This window comes from Mobula birostris, chromosome X, assembly GCF_030028105.1.
Source record: "Mobula birostris isolate sMobBir1 chromosome X, sMobBir1.hap1, whole genome shotgun sequence".
NCBI lineage: Eukaryota > Metazoa > Chordata > Chondrichthyes > Myliobatiformes > Myliobatidae > Mobula > Mobula birostris.
The window spans coordinates 55,379,636-55,406,915 of record NC_092402.1 but is presented as its reverse complement, the minus strand read 5'-3'; the positions used below and the strand labels follow the sequence as shown (position 1 = coordinate 55,406,915).

The 27,280-nt window shown below is 43.7% G+C and overlaps 1 protein-coding gene across 1 annotated transcript in view; it reads left to right on the top strand.

The window, feature by feature from the left end:
- The first annotated feature begins 224 nt into the window (after positions 1-224).
- Positions 225-27,280, top strand: part of LOC140191935 (nuclear receptor subfamily 4 group A member 1-like) — a 55,222-nt gene continuing 28,166 nt past the window's right edge. Inside the window, exons 1-2 of the mRNA XM_072249825.1 lie at positions 225-414; positions 24,613-25,427. Coding sequence (XP_072105926.1) covers positions 24,615-25,427 — 813 coding nt within the window. The 5' untranslated portion in view covers positions 225-414; positions 24,613-24,614. The remainder of the gene's footprint in view (positions 415-24,612; positions 25,428-27,280) is intronic.

Here is a 27,280-nt window from a genome sequence, read left to right as displayed (position 1 = left end):
ATACCTCCAGTGCGTCAATGGAGCTCCACTCACGTCACAGAGTGACACCTCCAGCCAAATTCTGTCGCCGGTTATTGGCTTACTTCCTAGACAGGCCCAGCCCACAGACCGACGGTCTGGCCAATGGGAGTGGGCCCGGCCCTCCGTGGGCCGCGCCCACTAGACGTAATGGATAGTTCATTACAGTGAAATTGACAAGAGTGATTCCCAGAAGCTGGAAGCTTGTCAGTCAGTGACCGTGGCTGCAAAAAGTGCCCGGGATCTGCGGCAGCTCAGCAGGTGTTTCAAACCTGATGCTACTATTGCATAGCTGTGCAGCTGAAATCATCCTCTGGGATTAAAAAAATCTATACATCATTTTGATCTGGATTCTTAAAAAACAAAAAAAGATAAATATATATATATTGTAATCAGGTATGTATCTCCAATATAACTTGTTTTCTGATTGTTTTAAGATAACAATAATTACAAATTGCATCTGAAGGATAGATAAGTAGTATTTTTTCAATGCTTTTCCCTCTACACGGAGGGTTCAAGAAAGTTGTTTTGCACGTGTTTTGCCTATTTTCGTGTTGTGATGATTTGCTTCTTTTGTTTGCAAATTTTAATATCAAAGAACACAAAAGCGAGGATCATTCTATTTACGGCGTATCTTAAATCATGTTATGCATAATACACCAAAGTTTAACTTGTTCTGTTAGTATATTCTGCTCAATATTTTGTTTAATTGTATTTGCATGCATTAAGAACACGCTTCATTTGTTTGAAAAGCGAGAATAAGACAAAGCTAACTATTGTAAAGCTCCAGGTTTAAGTTCAGAAGGCTGTGCAGACCCGCTCTATATCAGCATGCTGGGGGAGAAGAGGTATGAGTGGTGCGGATTTGCGGGAGAATGTGCGTGAATGAGAGGACCGATGCAAGAGGTCCAGTTAGCAGGCAGCGCTGACAGTTGCGGAGGAATAGGACTTACAGATGCTGCACCCTTCCTTTTGCCGTCGGAGAACCATCGAATTTTGAAAACGAGTTCCACATAAATATTGGGGCAATGGGAGGGGGGCCATCCTTGGGACCACTCCTCTTCTTGGCATTAACTGAGCAATGCAACTGTTAACCGATTATACACCCAGTCGTGATGGAAAATGCACTGTTGGAATGAGAGGGTTTTTACTTAAAAGCCCCCAAAACATTTCACATGACCTCGGGAGGTAAAAAAGATATCTTCAGTGAGATGGTTTCTGAAACAGCTGTGGAACTGCTGAGAAGTCAGGGAGATGTGCCAGTGATGTAGCAGTGCTCTTATTTTTGACCTCGTCTTTTGAAGGAACCAATAGCGTTGTTTACTTCCAGTTACTCTCTCCTGAAGGCAGTTACAGGTCCCTAGGCATTGGTCAAGTGGCTGCTCCTGTGTCTAAGTGGTGAACATTGACCAACATTCAACCCATACACAATACTGTACAGTACTGTAGGGCAAGTCCAGCTCCTCAGCTGAAATCCCGTCGTGCACTTCCAGCAGGGATTACTGGAGTGGGAGCTCTACCTGGATCCCCTCTGGAGCACTGCAGCCAATTCTAACAGCCCCACTTAGGTCCAGTTGAGATCACCTAACTTATTCCAGGCTCGACTGGGAATTTAGATTGAGCGCTCATTGTCTCTGCAGCCACCAATTGTAGCAAGTAGTTCTTATAGACCTGAGCAAGTAAACAGCTTTGGGCACTATTTCTAATTCTGGTGTAGTAATGATAAGAAAGTGCAGAAAGAGAGATTTAATAAAATATGTAGAAAATTACAAGTAAAATTATACAACAGTTAAAATAACAACAGATTGGCAGAAACATTTTGTCTTGAGTTGAAAATGCTGCTGTGGTGGAATGGATTTTTTATATATAAATGATTAATAAAATTAAATCAAAAGGATGTCTGTGTGCCTAGCTTTGATATATAAAATATTTCAAAACACAAATATGTACAAGAGGAAATATACATTGATTATGAAATCCAAGTGTGCAGAATGCCCTTTGGCCACTGGGGAGAAGGCTGCTGGCAAGTGCAAATCTAAAGCAGATTAACAGGTGCCTTTACAGCTAATAATATGATACCCATTGCCTCTTTGATCATGTATCTGGTATAGCAGTGATATTTATTTTTAAAAATGCTTTATTGACTGGAAAAGCACAACTTGATTTAAAAGTATCAAGTCATAAAAAATCTAATTGGAAAGTGTTTTAGTCTAGAATATGCAGCAAAACACAACGTGCATTTAATGTGCTCACTATTATGAATGTGTCAGTTGGCCCACCTCTGTGTTAAGGGAGGGGTGTGACACGGGTTTCCAATCACCACAAGTCGATGGCATTATCAATTTACAATGTGCAGCAATGTATGGGGCAGAAGTTTTACTGACCTGGAAGGTTGGAGAAACCTCACCCTTATCGAACACACAGCAAATTCAGGTCCATTTGATGTCCTTCGATCCTCACACTATTGTGCTCCATCACCCTATCATCCTGGTTTAGGTTCATAGAGTCATTTACAGCATGGAAATAGGCTTTTCAGCCTAACTTGTCCATGTCGACCATGATCCCTTCCTGAGCAAAAGCCATTTTCCCACATTTGACACCTATCCCTCTAAACCTTTCTATCCATATACCTGTCCAAGTGTCTTTTAAATGTTGTTAATGTATCTGGCTCAACCTCTTCCTCTGGCAATTCATTTCATATACTCACCACTCTCTGGGTGAGAAACCTGCTCTCCTTGTCCCTATTAAATCTTTCCCCTCTCACCTTAAACCTGTGCCCTGTAGTTTTTGACTCCCTTAGCCTGGGTAAAGGACTGTGACCATCCACCTTATCTATACCCCTCATGAGTTTGTAAACCTCTGTAAGGTCACTCCAGGGAAAACAGTCCCAGTGAATCCGGCCCCTCCTTATACCTCAAGCCCTCCAGTCCTGGTAACATCCCTCTGAGTCGTTTCTTCACCCTTTCCAAACTAACAACATCCTTTTTATATCTGGGCAACCAGAAGTGTGCACAGTACTCCAAATATGTCCTCACCAACTGTAACATAATGTTCCAACCCCTGTACTCAGTGTCCTGACTGATAAGGGCAAGTGGAACCTAACACCATCTTCACCACCCGGTCTACCTGTGCCACCACTTTCTGGGAACTGTGCTCTTGTATCAGTAAGTCTCTCTGTTCTACAACAGTCTCCCAGGCCCTGTCATTCACTGTGTTTGTTGTAGCAGGCACCATCATGGGGTGTGTGGAGGCTCACATTGTTGCTGTACCTGTGTCTCCACACAGCAGGTTGAGCTCCCTGGTGAGAGTGATTTTCTTACTGGAAGAGTGGTAATGCCTGTGTGTGAAGGTGCCAACGCAAGGGCTAGCTCACTCATTCCTGTCCCCAATGCTGCCTCCATAGTCTGCCTTCTGCACAATTGCAAAGAACTTTTGAATTACAGTTCCAGCTTTCTACTGGATTGTATTCATCGGGTATTAAAATAATGAACATCATTACTGCAGTTCTAGAATTTGATAATCTCAAAACAGACCTTTTGGAATCTGAAGTTTATATTTGGTTATATGAAGTATCTTGATCCAAAATCCAGAATCTAAATGATCGTGTCTTTCTCACGTAGCTGACAATCTTGCAACAGAATAACTTGCATCCCTCCCATTAGTCTTTAGAAAGGGATTGAGGTGGGGAGCAGGAGGAGGAAGATGCAAATTCAGTTGGTGAGAGCAAATAATGTGGAGAGGGAGGGTGGAATTGTAAAACAGATACAGGCACAAAAGGGTCTCAGCCTGAAACGTCGACCGTACCTCTTCCTAGAGATGTTGCCTGGCCTGCTGCGTTCACCAGCAACTTTTATGTGTGTTGCTTGAATTTCCAGCATCTGCAGGTTTCCTCATGTTTACAGACACAAAATGCAAACTCAGCAGGTCAGGAAGGAGGAAGAAGCCAGAATAAGAAGGTGGGGGAGGGGAAGGAGTACAAGCTGGGGGGAGGGTGGGGGGGGGGTGATAGATGGACAAGGTAAAGAGCTGAAGAGGAAAGAATCTGATTAGAGAGGAGATTGGACAAAGGGAAGGAGGAGATGATAGGCAGGTAATGAGGAGAAGAGGTAAGAGGGGAGCCAAAAAGGGGAATTGAAAAGAGAGAAGGGGAAGGGGGTATAAATTACCAGAAGTTAGAAAAATTGATGTTTATGTTGTCAAGTTTGAGGCTACCCAGATGGAATACAAGCATTTGTTCCTCCAACCTGAGAGTGATCTCATTGTGGCAGTAGAGGAGGCCATGGTCCGACATGTCAGAATGGGAATGGGAAGTAGAATTAAAATGTGTGGTCATCAGAAAGCCCACCTGTTGAGGAAGGTGCTGCATCCGCCATAACAGATTTTATGAGAGTTTAATTTGAATGTGGAAAGGAAGAAGGCATTCAGTTATCTGAAAACTCGATTTCATTCTTATAGTATAAATGGACTCCATCAAAGTAGATGCTTTTAAAGCACAAAATATGGGGCTGTGATATTGTTACTTACAGAAAAAGGCTAAAAATCTCTACAAGCCGCTGCCTCACAGCTCCAGGAGCCAGAGTTCAGTCAGAACCTCTGGTGCTGTCTGTGTGGAGTTAGCATGTTCTCTCTGTGGCTATGTGGATTTCCTCCCACAACCCAAAAATGTGCAGATTTGTAAGTTAATTGTCCGCTATAAGTAGTCCCTAGTGTGTGGGTGAGGCGTTGCATCCAGGGGAAATTCATGGGACTGTTGCTTACTGCCCATATATGTTGCTGGTGTGTACAGCAGCAATGAAAGTCCTCCATCGCTGTATCTCTGTCCTTGGCCACTCAGATGACATAGAAAGATTCTTCATTGCTTTTTCTGTAACACTTTTTGTTTTATCAGTCGGGGTTGTTAGCCTTGAGCTAAACCCCTGAACAAGGAGGACCACTGAAGCACTTAGTCTGTCCTCTACCCTTTGACCTGTTTGCTACCCTATTAAGAACCAAAACATAAAGCCGTGATTCCAACCAACATAGGTCTCTGGGTCATTGAGCCGCACAAGCCTTCAAAACCATGACAAGATTTATTTATTTATTTTTATTTTTGGGATACAGTACAGTGTGGAATAGGCCTTTACGGCCCTCTGAGCCATGCTGCCCAGTAATCCCCGATTTAACCCTGGCCTAATCCTGGGACAATTTACAATGACCAATTAATCTACTGACTGTTTTGTCTTTGGACTGTGGGAGGAAATCGAAGCACCCGGAAGAAACCCACATGGTCACGGGGAGAATGTACAAACTCCTTACAGACAGTGACAGGAATTGAACCCGGTTCGCTGGTACTGGTTAGCACAACACTTTATACTATGCTGGTCCTCTTGGAGGTAATGTGGCTGTGGGGAGAATAAAATGGAATCAGTCTAAATGGGTGGTTGGTTGTCATCTCAGATTCAATGGGCTGAAGGGCTTGTTTCCATGCAGTGTGACTCTATGACACCCATCCACAAACTCCCTAGCCGGTCACTTTTGAAAAACTTACAGATGAGATTCATACTTCTCCAGGTGACAAGAGGCAAAGGCGGTGCGGTGTGAGAGCGACTGAAACCTCACAGGAAGGGTGGTGGTTTGAGGGAAATTGGTTGATGGATGTCATCTTGTTTTTCTGGTTGCTAGAAAAATAAGACCATAAGACATAGGAGCAGAATTAGGCCATTTGGCCCATCGATCATGGCTAATCCCTTATTTTTTCTGCTGGATATTTTGCTGTTCTGAAATCAATGAACTTGAATATCAGGTGGAGTGTGTAACAGCCAACTGTTTTATCTATCCCCACACGTATCCCGAAGAAAGATGAAAAATGACTTGATAGAGGTGTACAAGATGATAAGAGGTATAGAAAGAGTGGATAGCCAGAGACCTTTTCCCAGGGTGAAAATGGTTAATAAGAGGAGGCATAATTTTAAGGTGATAGGAGGAAAGTATAGCGGAAATGTCAGAGGAAAGTGTTATACACAGAGAGTGGTGCCAGAAGAACGTGTTGCTAGGGGTGGTGGGAGAGGCAGATACATTAGAGAGATTTAAGGAACTCTTAGATAGGCACATAGATGATAGAAAAATGGAGGGCTATATAGGAGCGAAGGGTTAAAGTGGTCTTCGAGTAGGTTATAGGGTTGGCACATGATGGGCTGAAGGGCCTGTACTGTGCTGAGGTGTTCTATGTTATATGTATGCAGTTTCACCTGGGTATCTTTGTTGGGTAATAAAAGGAAATTTCTTCATGAGGGCACATCTCTTTTTAGCAGACTTACTAGTTTTCTTTTAAGGTTTTACTTGAATTAAATAGAATCACAAAGCAGGATGAGGTCAGATGATAGTAACCACGACTAAGTAATGAAAGGGATGCAAAAGCAGGAAGTGTTAATAGAATAGTCCCCACCTCAAGAAGGGAGCCTCTGCATCATTTTAATGTGACATGCCAATCATCATGATGTAAATTGTCGTAACTCTCCAAATATTACAAAGATTGAATTTAATGCTCCACCACTGGTGATCTTGCCTGCTATTATCTGGGCCCTAAGCTCTAAGATTTCACCCCCACACCTTTCTGCCTTCCTATCTCTTTTTTAATAAGATGCTTCTTAAAACCTATGTTGGTCAGATGAATTTGTGATCACCCGATTCAAATATTTTCAAAACCACTTTTGAAGTGGCTTTAAAACTTGTATCTCTACAGTAGCCTTGTGACGTCTGTTCATCCCACCAGCGCTGAGGCATTTCTGAAGTGCGGCCGTCTGTAATACGGGAAACATGGCAGCCAACTTGTGAACAGCAAGATCCTGCGAGAAGTATTGATAATGACCAAATAATCCATTATAGTAAAGTTGACTGAGGGATAAATGTTAGCCAGAGCAGTGGGAAGATCTCCTCTACTCTCACTCAGAATAGTGCCATGGAAACTATTATATCCACTTGAAGCAGAGCAGGAAAGCTTCAGCTTAATATCTCGCCCCTTAGCACCTCTGAAAGTGTAATGCCCTGCTTTTGCTGCGCCAGAGTTTTAGCCTGTAATTTTATGCTCAAGGCTCTGAGATCCAAGCCCACAGCTTTCCAGCTGAGAGCCAACAGAGCCCCAGTTGTCACTAGCAGCAGCAGTGTGATTATAAATGGACAGAACCATAAGCTGTTGTTAAGGGGGTAGCTGTGGCTTATAAAGAGAATCTAATGACATTACTTGACATTTTTAGTGGCAGCTTCAGATCGACTTTATCAGAGAAATTGATATAAAGATACATCACCAATTGATTCCATGTTGTAATTTGCATACTGTATTACTCTCATATTTTAAATTGCTCTTGTATTTTCTTTATCATGTTCCATACATCTCATCTCCATTTTAAGAAGAAACAATTCGTCTTGAATGTAGTTCATTAATACGAAAGGTTCTGCAAATGCTGGAAATCCAGAGCAACACACAAAAATCCGGAGGAACTCAGCAGGTCAGGCAGCATCTATGGAGGGGAATAAACAGCTGACATCTTGGGCTGAGACCTTTCATCAGGACTGAAGTGGAAGGAGGAGTCGCCAGAATAAGAGGGGGAAGAAGTACACTCTGGGAGGTGATAGGTGGAGTCAGGTGAGGGGTAAGATGGGTGGATAGTGGAGGGGGAATGAAGTGAGAAGCTGGGAGGTGATAGCTGGAAACGACAAAGGGCTGAAGAAGAATGAACCTGATAGAAGAGAGTGGACCAAGGGAGAAAGGGAAGTAGGAGGGCCATCAGAGGGAGATGAGGAGAGTGGTAAGAGGGAGTGCCTGAATGGGGAATGGAAAAAGAGAAGAGGAGGAGGGGGAAGAACTTACGAGAAGTCAGAACATTTGATGCTCATGCCGTCAGGTCCGGTAACCCAGAAGGTTTTCCGGCTGAATTACTTGGAGCATGCGGGTGTCTACTTTGATCCTCATTTGTAGCTTGAGTCAGGAGCATGCTGCTGGTGATGACGCTAGATGCCAAAAGTGGGAAAGTGTTCCACTGTTTATAACTACCTCACTCCAACAAAGCAGTGATGCTTTTGTGGACAATTTTTTCATGGCCCGGCAATGAGTCATTGACAACACCTGGAGTACTACTGATTCAAGTTGACCACGATGATCTCATTACTCTAGTTTAGTGAGAAATGGTAAACCTAAGGGGACGTTAAGTTACTTCAGAGTCATTAAAAATGCAGGGAAATCAAACACTAAGAAAGAAGAAATACAGAATTAAATAGTATTGCTTTCATTGTTTAGTATGAGCTGAAGCATACTGTATATTGTGTAGTAAAAGGCCTGATTTAGACTAAATCACAGAACACTTAACAGTCTCCATATTAAACATGGTTAGAAAGGTATTGTTGAGGGTGTTGAGAGCGTAAAGAGAATTTACAGGACTATTATGAGAATCGAGGAGAACTAAATAGACTGGGTCCCTCCCTTAGGAGTGGCAGCATTATAGCACAGCTGGGAAAGCTGCTCTCCTACAGTGCTGGAGACCTGGTTCAGTTGTGCCCTCCGGCACTGTCCATGTGGAGTTTGCACATTCTCCGTGACAGCATGGACGTTCTGCAGGTGCTCCAGTGGGTCGGAAGGTTAATTGGCCACTGTGTGAGTGTGGAGCAGAATGTGGGGAGAATAAAACGGGACCAGTGTGAATGAGTGGTTGATGGTTGGTGCAGACTCAGAGTAGTGAAGGGCCTGTTTTTGTGCTGCATCTCTCCGTGACTCTACAAGTGCATAGAGCATTACAGTACAGTACAGGCCCTTCAGCCCACAATGTTGTGCCAACCTTTTAACCTACTCCAAGATCAATCTAACCCTTCCCTCCTACATAGCCCTCCATTTTTCTATCATTCATGTGCCTATCTAAGAGTTTCTTAAATACCCCTAATGTATCTGCCTCTACCATCAACCTTCATAGTGTGTTTTACACACTCATCACTTTGTGTAAAAAAAACTTAGCTTTGACATCCCCTTCATACTTTCCCCCAATCAACTTCTAGTTATACCCCCTCGTATTAGCCATTTCCACCCTGCAAAAAAGTCTGTGACTGTCCACTCAGTCTGAGCCTCATAAATCTTGTACACCTCTATCAAGTTGCCTCTCATCCTCATTCAATCCAGAGAGGAAAAACCCTAGTTCACTGAAAGAGAAGGCTTTGAATTGCTCAAACGGAGATCTTTGAACTACTGAAGGATTTTGACGTTTCCACTTGTGGCAGTGTCCAAGTGGAAGCTGCAAATGTGACGCCATCGTTGATGAAATAATTTCAGAGCTCAGGAGGATCCCAGAGAATAGGCCTCGCTACAAGGGGAAGCTGGAGAAGCAGGCACAAGAGCAGAAAACAAACAGAAGGATGTATAGAAGAAGATATATACTGTAGACTAAATAATTAAATAGCTCTATAGACTAGTGTCCTGACTTTTATGCTGTTGACCCTTTGTGACTATTTTAGTACAGAAATGGACAGTTCGGCACCTATTCTTCACTGGATTTATCCACATCAACATAGTGCACAGTTGTTTTGTTCATCACGGTGAAACTAAATGTTGTGCTTGTTCCTCCTTGTCCATGAAGTGCTCTCCTTCTCCTCTCCACCATGACAATAACTTGTTGCACTAGTACTTTGGAAAAAGAAGGCCATTAATTTATTTGAGACAATCATTTGATCCACGCTGTCTCTCCAGCCTTGCTTTTTATTTCTGGCGGCCCAATCGAATTGGGAGCGAACGAGAGGATGACTCACGGGTCCGTGAGTAAGATTTTTAAAGAGGAATCTTCGCAGGCTTTCGGTGTTTTCTAGCAGCCCAATTAAATTACGATTCATTAGCAAGGGCGAATAAGAATAAGGCAGGGACAAGTGGAGTGCCCATTGTTGGAGTGCGCTAGTGTTAGAGTGGGGAGGCTTTGGCTCATTAGGCTTGGGTGAGATATGTATCTGGTAAGTTTCTTCTTCTTCATTCTTCATCTGTAGACAATATTGAGGATGGTTCCATGGGCCATGTTGTTTTCTTTATGTGAGATGTGGGAATTCTGGGAAACCTCCCGCCTCCCAGATAACCACATCTGCTCCGAGCTGCAGCTCCTCAGAGAACGTGTTAAGGAACTGGAGCCAAGCACAGGTACTCCAGCAGAGAGCTTCTGTTCTGATAGTTTCGCTTTAAAAATCATCACTGTAGCCCATTGCCTATGGTGCTTGAAGCTTGAATACTTTCCTCTTCCATGATTTGCTTCAATTTCTTAGTTTACCTGTTTTCCATTACCATCTCACAGTGTTAACCACTCTTTCTTCCTTCCCTTCTTGCTATCCCTAGAACAGGCTTGAAGTCTGCCCCGAGTTTTTTTTTGTCCAATGAGATAGTCTATGAAAGGGACTCAGAGGTGACCAACTGATTATCATTTCCATTACCGCTTGTGTTGGGAATGTCCAGCAATCACAGCACCATAGCCTAAACTGTGTTTCAGCTTTGTGCCAACTCTTCACAATCTGTACACCCTCCAGCTCATTAGTTGTCAAATCTACACTCAGTGGCCACTTTTATTAGGTACCACCTGTAAAATAAAGTAGTCGCTGAGCGTATGTTCGTGGTCTTCCGCTGTAACCATCCACTTCAAGGTTCAATGTGTTGTGTGTTCAGAGATACTTACTGTTGTAACACGTGGTTGTTTGAGTTACTCTCACCTTCCTGTCAGCTTGAACCAGTCTGGACATTCTCCTCTGACCTCTCTCAGTAACAAGGCGTTTTGACCAATAGAACTGATGCTCACTGGGTGCTTGTTTGTTTCTCGTGCCATTCTCTGTAAACTCTAGAGATGTTGTGTGTGAAACTCGCAGGAGAACAGCAGTTTCTGAGATATTCAAATCATCCCATCTGGCACCAACAACCATTCCACAGTCAAAGTCACTTAGATCACTTTTCTTCCCCATTCTGACGTTTGGTCTGAACAAGAACTGAACCTCTTGACCATGTCTGCATGCTTTTATGCATTGAATTGCTGCCATGTGATTGGCTGATTAGATATTTGCATTAACAAGCAGGTGTACGGGTTACCCAATAAAGTGGCCACTGAGTCTATTTATTGCAAGGGATTTATGTATTATGGGAGGTGTATGGAGGGATATGGTCCGTGTGCAGGTCAGTGGGACTATGCAGAAAATAGTTCGGCACAGCCAAGAAGGGCCAAAAGGCCTGTTTCTGTGCTGTAGTTTTTCTATGGTTTCTATGGTTTCTAAAACCAGAAAAAAAAGCTAGCGCTGATGTAAAATGTTCCCAAAAGGCTTTATTAGTGTGTTTGCAATCAAATTTGGCACCGAGCCACAAAAGAAGAATTAGGATTTGGACAGGCAACCAGTCACATCACTAGGTATATTTAAAGCGGGGGTTGATAGGTTCTTGATTAGTGAGGGCATCAAAGGTTACGGGAAGAGGCCAGGAGAACGGGGTTGAAAGTTCCTCCCCATGCCTTGTTTGGCACATCGAGAGGCAATCTCCCCTTTTCTTTTAGTGTTTGTCTGTTTTACAAGGCTGAGTTGCTAGCTCGACACTCAACTCAATACAGATGGAAAGCATGCAAGGAGCCAGCCGGATTTGAACCTGGGACCTCTTGTTCTGATGTCCAGGTGGTGATACCACTATACCACCGGCACGGACAGAATGAGCTTGAGAAGGATAATAAATCAGCCATGGTGGAGTGGCAGAGCAGACTCGATGGGCTGAACGGCCTAATTCTGCTTCTATGCCTCATGGTCAAAGAGATAGGGCTATTTGTAGTGAAGAGGAGAGAAGTGGGGAGATCTAGCAAGTAACTTCCAGAGATTATGGTCTTGCAAATTTTAAAAGTTAAGACTGTAAATGGGGAGCCAAATTATGTAAATGGCACAGGGATGACAGGTGAAGAGGAGTTAAAATCTGAGCAACAGAACTTTTCAATATGGATATTTTTAAATGAATGGAGTGATGACCTTAGCAGATAGTGAGAAGGGAAAGATCTTCACATTCAACTGGACCTTCATATCTCACGCTTGGATTACCAGATTAGGTCACAGGTGACATGCTTTTGTTAAATTTCCAGCACTGTTCCATTGTATGGATGAGTTGTACATGGTCTCTAAGGCAGTGTCACAATCTATTATGCAAAATAAGTCCATGATTGCTTTCGCCCTGTATTAAGAAGACCGAGGAATTGCCAGGATCTGTAGGTGGCAGCTAAGAGAGAATCTTGGGTGAGGTGGGTCAGTGTAGGATCTCGAAAACAACCTTCTCCTCAGTTGTGGAGATTATTATCCATATTGGCTTATTGCTACCGAGCGAGGGGTAATGTAGCAAGGGTAGCCATGTGATTTCCAACAGCCTGCCTCACATTGGTTTGCAATCAATGTAGGCTGTGGCAGTGATGCAGAGTTGGCACCACTCAGCACTGAGATCTCAAGAGAACTTACACCTGTGGTGTTGTTGGCTGCATCTCCATTGGTGCAGATTCATCAACTCTCCTTACTTCCAGTGAGGAACTGCCTCTTGCTGTGCTGCCTACGGCTGGCCTTGCCAAAGCCACAGCCAAGCCACCATTCCAGTTCAAGTTTATTGCTGTCATAGGCATGCATACACAGAGTATAATTGCCATGAAAATGAGTATGTGGATAAACACGAGCTTAAATTAACATAGATCATCCATTCCCCGCTGTGAGTCTCGACAGAGAATGATGAAGCGTTCCGCATGGGAGGGGCATTGTGACCAAGAACAGCATAGTCTTGTGAGTTGTAAGTTCCCCAGGTACTACAGTGTGAAATGCTGCTAAAACTGTACCACAACCAAGAAAACATGGGGGCTTGTTGTTGGGGAGGGAGTTCGTTGGTTAATGAGGAAGGAGCAGAAATTATGCCACTGGATTGGCTAACTTTCCTTTAAATTTCTTTTCTTCAAGCCTCTCTCTAGGTGTTTCAGAAATACATGAAGTACCCCCACATCACTTACCCAATGATGGGAGTGCCACAGACAAATACAATAATGTACGTGCAGCACAATCAAGAGAAATCCTGCAGATGCCGGAAGTCTGAAATAAAAACAGAAAATGCTACAAGGACTCAGCAGGCCAGGCAGTATTGATTTCTCACAAAATATTTCTAACCTGAAGCCATAAGCCTGTACCTCTCTCCATCAAAGATGCTGCCTAACCTGCTGAGTATTTCCAGCATTTCCTGCTTCAAAGGCACAACTAAAACTTATTCTTTGGAATTTATTCAGCAACTGATATGCATCTGTACTTTCCCTTTAAAGCCTTTTGATGTTACTTAAGAAACTCAAATGAAGCACCAAGCCATGGTGCAGGAGTCCAGCCATCCTGAACAGGCCAGCACACTTGGTGAGTGGAGGAGCAGTGATTGGCAATGAGGCCCACGTCTTCATGTTAACCCCAACAAGCATGTTAGGAAGAGGTTTCAGTACCATGTGCGAGGAATGTGTGTGGTAAAGAATTTCACACCAAAGCCCAGAGTGCTCCATAAAGTAATGGCAGATGAGCTGTTGATCACCATTCAGTCCAATATCCCAACAGCACCCCACTGTTTCTGATTACAAACGTGGCACTGTGTAAGCATCCTTCCATCCTGATTTTTCTTTCTTGATTTGGAAAGAGTTTTTAGCAATTGAAAATGTAAGTAAGCATTCATTGGGAATCTGGAATTAAAACAGACAATGCTGGACATATTCAGCATCTTTGGAGATGGAAAAACAGGCAGGAAGACAGAACTGCATTTTCCATCAGAAACGCTGACTGTTTCTCTTTCCATAGATACTGTGCGACCTGCCGAGTGTTTCCATCATTCTTTATTGTCGGTTTTAGATATGAAATTTATATACTGCTGTTTGAAGGCTGTGGTACTTGCCTGCCACAACATGTGGTATACTTCGAAGGTGATATACTATGGCTGCTCGTGTAGAGAACTATGTGATGTTTGTTCTCCCTCTCACCAAGGCAGTGCCCCTCCATTTTTAGAGATACCGTAAAGGGTCTCTGCAGCCAGGGGCGCGCGGAAAGTTTCGCGCCTTTCATGTGGTGTACATTGCTTGCTGACTGAAAGAAAGGTAACTCCACTTTATTAACATAACTCCTGACGAAGGGTCTCGGCCTGAAACGTCGACTGCACCTCTTCCTAGAGATGCTGCCTGGCCTGCTGCATTCACCAGCAACTTTGATGTGTGTTGCTTGAATTTCCAGCATCTGCAGAATTCCTGTTGTTTCCACTTTATTATTTTCGCAGTCGTGAAATGGGATTAATACCTTGAGTTGACAAAGTTGCAGAGGAACTCTTTCACCAGGAGCGGGGTGTCGGGGGTGGGGGGGTGGTGGGCGGAACTGCTGGAATGACTGCCCAAGGCCGTATGCTCTCAGAGTACTGGAGCTATACACGACAGCCGAGACACCTGTAGTCAGTATTTAAGCATCATTCCGCCGAAAGCTCAGGATTATATTTCACTCGTAAATGAGGGCCGAAAACTCCTTTTCCGCAAATATTTCTGTTTACAAACCCTGGATTAAGGATTACTTCTGTCAATGCTGAATTGTTGTGTTCCTGGCTCTGGAAGAAAAGGGAACTCCCCCCACCACCACCTCTATGCGTACCTGCTCTAGCAGCTTGGAGACCCACAAGTTGACTGGTTCCACTCATACCCCTCTCCAGTCGGAAACCAAAACCAAACTGGAGAGATGAAGTAATGTGTCTAATCATACTTAAGATTTCCAATACATCATTGCACAGCGGTGCAGGCGCGATACCGTGACAACCTTTAGGCTCAGTATGGTCAACCCCATCGGCAGCGATAAGGGAAGCACATTTGTGTAAAACGTGTGCTTTGACCCCACATTGAGTCATGATTTAGAGCAGGGGTTTTAACTTTTTTTTATGCCAGGGACCCCTTTGGCAGTCCAGTGAAGCCTATGGATGCCTCCACATAATAATGTATAAAATATAAAATAAAATACAGAGGCTTAGAAAATAAACCAATTATATCAAAATACAGTTATCAAAATATAAAAAATCCACATGAATTTGTGGTATGGAAATATATGTGCTTCTTTATTAATGTATTAAATAACAAAATTTACAGACTCCCTGGAATCTATCTGCGGACCCCCAAGGGATCCATAGACCCCAGGTTAAGAACCTAAGAGCCCCTGATTTAGAGTCGTGATCAGTGTTTTTATTGTAGTACACACACACACACACACTCAGAGCATTCTGTAACAACATTACCTCCTGTTTTATCCCACAAATTGGGGCCCCCTTTCCCTCCAGTTTTGTGTCTTTGCTCCTCTTGTTCCCCACTCTCACACTGGCTTCAGGTGAAGACAAGTGCCCCATGCACACCCACCCCTCCCTCTTTCCTCAATGTTATGCTTTTGAAGATAATTTCTGTAGTATGTGACTGAGAAAAGTTTGGAAATCACAGTCAGATTTTCTCGGAAGCAGCAAACTGTCTGCTAGAGGAACCCAGCAGGCCCAGCAGCATTTGTGTGTGTGTGTGTGGGGGGGGGGGGGGAGGGGAAGGGAGGTAAAGGTGGGGGGCAGGGATGGGGAATGTTGCTCCAGATTCCAGCAAAGTGCATAACCCATGTATCTTTATTTCATATTTGTTTGTGTGAGGGTGCATTTTCAGGTCCTAAACTGGGCCAAGTGCTTCACTGGATTGAAATGTGGTGCCTGGTCTGGTCCTAGGCAAGGTGTCTCTGAGAAACAGCCAGGAGAATGAACTACCCCTGGCTTCAATCAATAGGTTGCCATAGAAGCTTTCCTGAGGCTTGCAGCACTGCCTGGTCTGTGGCAGGAGATGTCACTCCCACTTGAGCAAGCAAATGTGGCTTCATCTGAAAGGCAGTACTTGTGATGGTGGAGGTGGTCCTCATTTGCGATTGAGTACCTGGCAGTTGTTGATGTTTATATTTATCTCCAACAGAGCTGAGGGGAAGTGGCAAGAGGCCAGCGTTTTTGCTGGAGTACAAGCTTATCCCCAAGAGGGCTAACCTCTGCAGAAACAAAACTCAGTGAAGGATCCTTTCCATTTCTTTGTTGCCTTGGTGGTTCTATCGGGCTGTTTGCCAGTGCACCACTTGCCCATGGATGATTTGAAGATCTGGGCCACTGTTGAGTTAAGGAAGGATAACTGGTCCTTCCCTCAGAGCACAGTGGAACCAGTCTGTGGGCTGAGATTTGATACACTGGAATAATAGCTATTGTGCCATAACCAGGGGTTACCATACAGTGGTTATCCTGACTAACCTGAATGGTCTCCCACTACTGATTGACCCAACAGAGTATGCTCACTAAAGCAAGTCATCCATTGAGGTGAGCACACGGTCCAGAAGCAGCAGGGAACTATTGACCATCTGCTCGCCACTCTCAACCAACTCCACATCTTGATACAGCAACCCAGCGACAGTCAACCTTCTCCCTCGGAGTCCCGGATTCCGGTTGGAGATGGATCCCCAACCTGATTCCGCAAATTTCTGTCCCAGTGTGTCTTACACTTTGAACACCAAACCCTGCCCCCCCCCCATCTCTGTATTTTACGGACTGAGGCAAGGTTGCTTTTGTCATCTCTCTCTTGATTGGGCAAGCTACGTCCTGGGCCCCTGCTAACTGGAACAATAAAACCACCATTTGCGGTAAATGTGAGGAATTCACCAAAGAGATGCACTAGGTTTTTGACCATCCAGGAAGTGGAAGGTGGGCAGTGGATTGGTTACCTGCACTAAGGCTCTCGTTGGTGCTGGATTACACCATGGAATGAGAAACCACTTGAAACACTCCACAGGGCCCAGATCTTCCCCAAACTGGATCTAAGGAGCGTGTACAACCTGATCCACATCCACCGGGGGATGAGTGGAAGTCGGTGTTCATAACATCTAATGGCCACTACGAGTACCTGGTGATGCCTTTCAGACTTTCCAACAGTTCAGCCATTTTCCATGCCTTCATCAACAAGATCCTCCGAGACATACTACACAGTTATGTGTTCATCTACCTCAACAATATCTTCATCTTCTCCAAAGACCCCCAAACCACATCTATCACATTTCCCCAAGCTCTCATCCTGGTTCTTGACTCCCTTTAGGGTTACCCATCACATCAGTCTAGTCACTTACCGTCTCCAGCTGCCACCATCCCTCAGATCACACCTATCTTCCACCTGTCTTGGCTGTTAACCGTGGACCACTCAACCCACATAAGGCTGCAACTCCAGAATCCAGGATGTGGAAGGTGATCCAATCCACACAATTTGCTGGTTCACGGATTCACATTGTCATGGACATGGTGTGCAGTACCTGGCCGACTGGAAAGGGTGCGTCATGGGGGAGAGATCTTGTGCTGTCCAGTTACATCTTGGATCCGTCACTCTTTGAGGAGTTCCACCGGACCCACCCGGATCATCCTGAGCTGGTGAGTGCCGGCTGTAGGAAGGAGGGTCCTGGCAGGCCTGCAAAGGCAGGCACCTCCCAGTCTCCATACAGCAAACAGGAGTCACCAGCCACTCATTTAAACCCTGGTCTCACACACAATCACTGTTCACTCATCGAACCAGCCAACCTTAACAAGTTGCTCCTAGCCTTCAGTTACCTTGTTGTCTGTGGTATTTAGTACCTGTTCTCTCTTATTTTGCGTCCACTTGTGGCTTATTATTTTAAAGTTTCTTATTAAAGTTATCATTCACTACTGAATTGTCTACACTGCTCTGCTTTTGGTTCAAGCCTCCTCTACATTTCCTAACAATATATTTAAAGATAGAATGGTCTCTCAGTGCAGTGGGTACCTTGAGTGACCATCTGCCGTGAGACAGAATGACCATCTTAAACAGTGATAGCTTGAGAAGAAATTTACTCGAGGCCTCTTAATGCAGGGAATGCCTAGATTAGGTGTCCCCTGTGGGATGTAATGTGCTCAACGTAAAATAGAGATTATACGTAAACATCTAACATAAAATAGAATAGTCTCGTGGTGCAGTGAATATCTGGAGTACATACAGTATGTTCTGTGGGATAGAATTGTCTCCTCATGTACTGGACATTTTGAGTAAATTCCTACTGTGGAAAAGAATAGTCACCTTACACAGTGGATACCTTAAGTAACCATATATTGTGAGATGGAATAGTTTTCCCATACAATGGATACTATGAGTATAAATTGACCAAGGAAATAGGCAGATGATGCATTATATATCTCAAATAATTATTGACTGTAGGATAGAATGGCCTCCTCTTGAGTAACCATCTGGTTTTGGATCAAATGGTTACTCCATAATGTGAACAAATGTCTACTGTGGGATGAAGTCTTTTCTCAAGATGGTGGCTACCTTGAATGGGATGGAATAATCTCCCCATATAGTAGATTCATTGGATTTGATTTTACCTGCTGTACGATCAAACAGTCTCTGCACATAATGGATACCAGATACCTTATGGAACACCTATATGTTGGATACATAGAGAAAATGTACATTGTGGATTAGCATAGTCTCAGAGGATCGTCACCTTGTCATGCTGAAGAGGCTTGTGAGATCCCGACAGTGATTCCACCTGGAGTTTAGCCATCTGGTGCTTTGCTCCTGGTAGGGTCACTCATGGCAGTGAGGTCAAGGGGGAGGTTTCAGCACAGAGCGATCCAACCAAGGCCTCAATGGTGGAGGTGGTGGAAGATGATGTCACATCACAACGGCAGTGAAGAGTTCCCAGTCCTCTTACATTCCATACCACTGGACCCTGACACTGATCTGTTAAGGACCATATGGTGGCTACCTGTTCGTCAGCTTCCCCACATTAAGCAAAGTTACGCACAGGTGTTCTCCGTTAAGGGAATCCACCCTAATATCCTGGATTAAGTCCCATGGTAATCAACACATGGTGAAGGGGACAGGATTGCGAGCTCTGGAAGCCCCTCAGAATATGTGGATCTCAGATCTACCTCTACAGCCACCTGAGGACTCACCAATAGACAACCCCTTAGGAGAGCATCCTACTCGACTCCAGTGATACAGTACTATCGACTGATAGATGGAATGCTCTCTCCTCACAGTGGATATCTGAAGTAAGTATTTCCTGTGGGACAGAATATTCATCAAAAATGATGGATGCCCTGACTAAATAGTTACTTTAGAATAGAACAATCTCCTCAAATACTGGATACATTGAGGTAATGTCTACCGTGGGTAAAATGGTCTTGTCATCTTCATACAAAGGTGCTTTGAATGAATATAAAATAGAACATTAACCCCATTTACCTTCAGTAACCTCTGAAATGAGTTGCTGAAGGAAGGACTATTTGTTCAGTGTGCTGTGTTCTCAGATCACCCAAATATCAAACACTCTCCAATAGGTGGAAATCAAGTGTCAATGATATTGGTGGCTGTCACAGAGAAGCAGTTAATGGTGTTGCCATGGGCTGGGTAAATCTTGCATGATTGTGTTGTAGCTTGTGCAGCTTGTAGCTTTAATGAGCTATTCCTTGTTTTTGTTGTCAGCAGCAATAAACTGCCTTACAAAATGCCCTCATTGCTTTATATGCCAGAAGCCACAGCCTGGTGTTTCCTGTCTTTCTTGTAGCCTTTAAGACCCATGCAGTCTTGTATCACTAATGCTCACTATTCTTCAATCCAAGCCAGTCCAGAAGACAATTCTGCATATCTTACCACACATGAGATAGATTCATATTTCAAACTGATTGCTGGTTTTATTGATTGAAATGATGGAAACCAGACAAATACAAAACAGCACCGTGTGTGTCCAATGAAAACAGCAGGTGGTCAGATGTTTTAAAACTATCCTCTGTTCCATACAGAGTGAATAGAGACAGACAGGATGAATCTCCTCAGTCCTTTTGCTGTTCCAACAGGGTAACCTCAACTGAAGCAACAAAAATTCACCCCAAGACTCATTTTACATACAGTTTAGAACACTCTGTGTGACTCACTTCTGGGTTGATGATTGGAGGGGGGGTCAATTTCACTTCACCCAGGACCATCTAAGTCCTCTTATACGTTCAGTTCATTCTTTATTTCTTTCAGGTTTGGTTAATGTTTCTGTTTTTTGAGTTTGACTAGACTGATCAACATCAATACTGATACCACAGTGCTCGAGGCATTCTGGTTCCCGTCATAGCCCAGAAGGACAGATCCTCAGGAGGGTGTCGTTGACTTCTCCTCAGTGAGCTCTTGCTGACTCAGTGAACAATGGATGCTGAAGTTACAAACCCCCTTCTGAGGGCCCAATCACTCATTTTATGCTTAATGGCCATTTTATTAGTATGCCTGTACAGCTGCTCGTTAATCCACATATCAAATCAGCCAACAATACATACAAGCATGCAAACATGGTCAAGCAATTCAGTTGCTCAGGCCAAACACCAGAATGAGGAAGAAATGTGATCGAAGTGACTTTGACTGTGGAATGATTGTTGGTGTCAGACAGGGTGGTATGAGTATCTCAGAAACTGCTGATCTCCTGGGATTTTCATGCACAACAGTCCCCAGAGCTTGCAGAGAATGGCGTGAAAAATAAGAAGACATCTAGTGAGTGGCTGTTCTGTGGGTGAAAACGCCTTGTTACTGAGAGAGGTCAGAGGAGAATGGCCAGACTGGTTCAAGCTGACAGGAAGGTGACGGTAACTCAAATAACCATGCATGAAAACGGTGATGTGCAGAAGAGCACTTTCAATGCACAACACATCAAACCTTGAAGTGGATGGGCTACAGCAGCAGAAGACCACAAAGGTACACTCAGTGGCCACTTAATTAGTTACAGGAGGTACCTAATAATATGGCCACTGAGTGTACTTTTCCCCTGATATTTTGGGTATAAATACATGCTAATATAAGGACAGTCCCTCCCTGCAGTTTGCAAGAAGAAAATTATTTTAAAATGTGGTGGGAAGGTAGAAGGAGATTAAAAACAGGAAAGCACCTTGTCTGTCTGCTCTTGCATTCTGAGAGAACAAATTGCATCCAATGTATTTCCCCAGAAAGTAAGGAAGTAATTTGCCACTTCTGCATTCTCCTCGCGGAACCACATCTGAAGGGAGTAGTGATTAAGGAATTAGCTTTGAAGATGGCTCTCAGTGGAGGCCACACAACTGAGCTCTCAAAGAAGTTGACTTAAATGAAATCCAGAGAAGTGTGATATTGGAGAAGAGACCTGCTCCAAGAGCAGTGCTAGAAATCTTTAATTATCTCCCCCCAAAAAAAGTCAAAGCTAGAGGCCACTTGAGAATATTAATGAGTTTGTTGTTAAGCAATAGGAATATGTAATGGAGTTGGTATTGATCAGCTTTAAATGGGAATGGGCTGAAATGAATGAATACTCCTCCTATTCATATGTTGTTGTTTTTTTTTAACTATTGTACACTTCAGGCATCTTCATGTCATTGCCCTGTAAGACCATAAGACATAGGAGCAGAATTAGGCCATTTGGCCCATCGAGTCTGCATGTCATATTTGAAGGTGATTTAACAGTATTTTTCAAATTTCTTCTTAAAAACATAAAAAAATTCTAGAAGATGATACACGTTTTTATATTTATACATTTATATCTCTCAGTGATGACAAATGACACTTGTGAGCTTCAAGTGTCTGCTGTCATTCAGCCAACACAACTGCTTGGATTGCAGCCTTGTGCTCTGTTACATTCCGTTTATTTGAAGCCACATGAATCAAGTCACTCTGAAAAAGGACGGCATTTCATGCCAATGACCTCCTTTTCCCATTGGCAAGATCCAGGGAGCAGGCTCAAAATATAGCCAGCAGATTTGCCATAAATCTTCAGTACCTGGATTAGAAAGTGCATAATCATCGGGAAAAGTCAATGGACTGAAAGGGCTGAAGTTTGGAACTTGGGCCACAAGTGGCCTGCACTATATTGGTTTCATTGGGTGAAAAACAGAGCAGTTCCACAGTGTCAAAAACAGGCCCTTCAGCTCAACCTGTCAAGCTGACCAAGGTGCCCATCGAAGCAAGTTCCATTTGCCTGCATTTGGTCCTAATCCTGCTAAACCTTTCCTCTCTGCATACTTATCCAAAAGTCTTTTAAATGTCGGTATTGTACCCGCCTCAACCACCTCCTCAAGCAGCTCGTTTCATATATTGATCACCCTCTGTGTGAAAAAGTTGTGCCCCAGTTCCTTTGAAATCTTTCTCCTCGCACCTTAAGCCTCTGCCCTTTGGTTTTTGGTTCCCTCTCGCTGAGAAAAAGGCTGTGTACATTCATCCTGTCAATACCCCCCATTATTTTATACATCTCCGTAAGGTCACCCCTCAGCCTCTGACATTCCAAAGGATTAAAGTCCTAGCCCGCTAAGCCTCTCGCTATAACTCAGGCTCATCAGTCCTGGCAACATTCTTGCAAATCTTCTGTACACTCTTTCCAACCACCTAGTGTCCTAGATAGTTAGACCAGCATTCAAAGTAAATTTATTATCAAGGTACATATATGTCACCATATAGAACCCTGTGATTAATCTTCTTGCGGACATTCGCAGTAATTACAAGAAACACAATAGAATCAATGAAAGACCACACCCAACAGAACGGACAGACAACCAATGTGCAAAAGACAACAAACTGCAAATACAAAGAGAAATAATAATAATAAATAAGAAATAAATATCAAGAATATGAGATGAAGAGTCCTTGAAAGTGAGTCCATAGGTTGTGGGAACAGTTCTGTGATGTGGAAGTTTACTTGAGTGAAGCTGTCCCCTCTGGTTCAGGAGCCTGATGGTTGAGGGGTAATAACTGTTCTTGAACCTGGTGGTGTGAGTCCTGAGGCTCCTGTACCACCTTCTTGATGGCAGCAGTGAAAAGAGAGCATGGCCTGGAATGTGAAGGTCCTTGATGTTTGATGCTGCTTCCCTGCGACGGAGCTCCATGTACATTATGCTCAATGGCGGGGAGGGCTTTACCAGTGATGCTGTGTGCCATTTCCACTATTTTTTGGAGGATATTCTGTTCAAGAGCATTGGTGTTTGCATACCAGGCCGTGATGCAACCAGTCAATATACTTTCCACCACACATCTGTAGAAGTTTGTCAAAGTTTTAGATGTTATGCCGAATCCTTGCAAACTCCTAAGGAAGTAGAGACACTGCCATGCTTTCTTCATAATTGCACTTACGTGCTGGGCTCAGGACAGATCCCTCTGAAATGATAACACCAAGGAATTTAAAGTTGCTGACCCTTTCCATCTCCGATTCCCTAATGAGAACTGGCTTATGAACCTCTGGTTTCCTCCTCCTGAAGTCAATAACCAGCTCTGTGGACTTGCTGACATTGAGTGAAAGGTTGTTGTTATGGCACCACTCAGCCAGATTTTCAGTCTCCTTCCTTTATGCTGATTCATCACCACCTTTGATTTGGTCAACAACAGTGGTGTTGTCAGCAAACCTGAACATGGCTAAGCTGTGCTTAGCCTCACAGTCATAAGTACAAACGTTTGTATAAAGTGAGGAGAGTAGGGGGCTAAGCACAGATCCTTGTGGTGCATCTGTGCTGATGGAGATCATGGAGGAGATGCTGTTGCCAATCTGAACTGACTGGGATCTGCAAGTGAGGAAATCGAGGATCCAGTTGCACAAGGAGGTATTGAGGCCAAGGTCTTGAAGCTTTTTAATTGGTTTTGAGGGGATGATAGTATTGAATGCTGAGCTGTAGTTAATGAAGAGCATCCTGATGAGCATCTTTGCTGTAGATGTTCCAGGGCTGAGTGAAGAGCTAATGAAGTGCCATCTGCTGTTGACCTGTTGTGATGGTAGGCAATTTGGAGCAGATCCACGTCACTCCTCAGGCCGGAGTTGATATGTTTCATCATGGATATAAGTGCTACTGGATGATTTGAGGCAGGTTACTACACTCTTCTAAGGCACCGGTATAATTGAAGCCTGCCTGACGCAGGTGGGTACCTCAGACTGCGGAAGCGAGAGGTTAAAGATCTCAGTGAACACTCCAGCCAGCATAGAATCAAACCAGGTAGAGTTGCTAAATAAAGCACACAACCATTTCAAAATCAACATTTAAGTCAGAATCAGGCTTATTATCACTGACATACATCCTGAAATGTGGTGTATTGCAGCAGCAGTACATAAACTATGCTATAAATGACAATAAGAAATATATTTAAAAAAAGCAAGTAGTTGAAAAAGAGGGCAAAAATAGTAAGGTAGTATTCATTATCTGTTCAGAAATCTGATGGCAGAAGGGAAGAAGCTGTTCCTAAAACATTGAGTGTGTGTCTTCAAGCTTCTGTGCCTCCTCTCTGATGGTCGTGATGAGAAGAGGGCACATCCCGGGAGATGGGGGTCCTTAATAAAACTTTTTGAGGTATCGCCTTTTGAGATGTTCTCAGTGGTGGGCAGGCTAGTGCCCACGATGGAGCTGTCTGAGTTTAACCTCTCATTTCATCTCATTAACCTCTCATCTCCATGATAAAATAAAAGCTATCCACAAGGTTTTGATCTTGTGCATAGCCTTTATTCTGTGTTAATGAAAGAAGACCAACATAAACTGTGGTCTGATTGGATTTTGATCTGTTTTGTTTTCAGAAATGCCTTGTCTCCAGGCACAGTATGCGACCTTGCCACAATGTGGAGGACCATATGAGGACCACAGTTCTGACTTACTGACTTCAGAGTTTGTCAAGTTTGGAATGGACCTCAGCACCACAGAAATCACTGCCACCACCTCTCTACCCAGCTTCAATACTTTCATTGACAGCAACAATGGGGACTTCGATGCCTATTTGTACCAATTGATGGTTTCTAACCAGCAGTCTCCATTTAAAGTGGAGGATGTTCAGATGTTTGGCTGTTACCCAGGCTCAATCAACATGCACTTAGAAGAGGCGACACCTCATTGTGGGTCTTCTCAATACTACAATGGATCTTGCTCCATCCCATCAGCTTCAACCCCTGGTTTTCAGATGCAGCAAATGTCCATTTGGGATGAAACTTTTCCTCATCATTCACTTCAGTATAGTGAGATGGATCATTTGTTAGATCAGCAAAAAAATGTTTCTCAACTTTCTTTCTTTTCCTTTAAACAGTTACCTTCAGAGCCCCCAGGGCCACATTGCCACATGAGGCTTGATACAAGTTCTCATGGACCGAATAATGTCCACCAACTAGTCGACACTATGTCTTACGATATCACCAACCATGCCTCGATGACTTTTCCTCCCTTACCCATGGACCATGGACCGCGCATCTTGGACAGTCCCATTGTAATAGATAATCCCATCCCCTCTCCGCCATCTCGGAATCCCCCCAGTAGTGAAGGCCAGTGCGCTGTATGCGGAGATAATGCCTCATGCCAACATTACGGTGTACGAACCTGCGAAGGATGCAAAGGTTTCTTCAAGGTATTTGAACAATTATTTGAACCTTAATGACGATTGGGGTTAATTTTTATTCCATGTGATGATGTGCAAAATGGGCAATTGCAAATTGCCAGTGTGTTTTGCATCTTCAATTTTTATTGCTACTTACTTCACCCCATTTGTTACAGCACATTAAAACAGAGTTCTGCCAACAAGATACATGCTACAACAGCTCCGAAGCAGAATGATAGTTGTTACTTGGAATGTTATGTACAAAGGATCTTCGCTGTGACGTGTCACACATGCAGTAGATTGTAGAGTTCCATTAGTAACATACACCTCCCCACCTTCAACAGCTTACAGCATGAAGCATCAGTTTGCATGACATATCATTGCTAGCACACACTCCTCTTGGCAGGCTCATAGAGCTCTCCACACATTGTCATTCTTTAATACAGACTCTCCCAAACACTTCCACCTCCTCAGCTTTAATCTTCAACATAACACTTTCCCAGCTGTGACCCATTTCCCTACTTACTGATGGGGCAATGTGTGGGGTCGTTTCACTGTATTCTGCGAAAAGATGTTGCAAGATCTGAATTTTGCCTAAAGATTAAAATTTGGCTTAAGTCTTTGGCCATTTTTGAGATTGCAGTGTAACAAGTAAACTTGAGGCCAGAAACACAAATTAATATTCGTGTTACTGTAGAAGCCATTGAGCCAATCTGCAAGCCGTCCAAATACCAATGGAAAGAATACTGTAAGGCAGGCAATTTTTTAGAACTAGGAACAGACTGTGCTTAGCACAGCACTCAAATTTGTGGCATGTTGTATACTAGGATAACTGATAACATTGAACTTTCAAAAGGAAATTGGATATACACTTGAAAAGGAAACACCTGTGGAACCATAGGGAAGAAACAGGAGACTGGTATTAATAGGATATCTCTCTCTCTCTCTCTCTCTCAGAGAGCTGGCATGGATAAGGTGGGCCAAGTGATCTCCTTCTCTGGTGTAAGGTTGTAAGTTCAACAGACACAACATCTGAACTTCATCACAGAGACACAAGAGACTCAGCAGATGGTGTAAGTCTTGAAAAACCCACACAAATGCTGGAGGAGCTCAGCAGTTCAGGCAGCATCTGTGGAGGGAAACCACGGAGCTGATGTTTTGGGCTGAGATCCTGTATCAGGACTGGATAGGAAGGGGGAAGAAGCCACAATAAGAAAGTGGCCGGGGGTGGGGGGGAAGGAGTACAAGCTGGCAGGTGATAGATGAGTCCAGGTTGGTGGGTGGGGGAGTGGCATTGAAGTGAGAAGATGGGAGGTGATAGGTGGAAGGGATAAAGGGCTGAAGATGAAGGAATCTGATGAGAGAGAACAGTGGACTATGGAATAAAGGGAAGAAGGTGGGGATCCAGATGTAGGTGATGGCAAGTCATGAGGGTGGGGGAGGGGAAGAGAACACATCAATCACTTTCACATCCCCTCCCCCACCCACCTACCTTCCCCCTCATCTGGGCTCACCTATCACCTGCCAGCTTGTGCTCCACTTTCACCCCCACCTTCTGGCTTCTGCCCCCTTCCTTTTCAGTCCTGATGAAGGGTCTCAATCCAAAATATTTTGAAGTTCAATTCATAATTTCTGAAATGCTCAGGGTGCCCAGATAACTCAGGTAAAAAAAAGGCTACTTGTGATACAGTAGCCCTCTGTGTACCAGCTTAAAGAAGTATTGCACAAAGTAACTCCCAAAAAAAAATGGTTCTTTCAAATGTCTCATTGTTTTTTAGTTGGGAGTGGGACTTGAGATATAATGGAAAATAGACTTTATTTGTATTTAAAAGCTGCATTTAGGCTTCATTTTATTTCAATGCCTCTTTCACATCTGCTAAGTA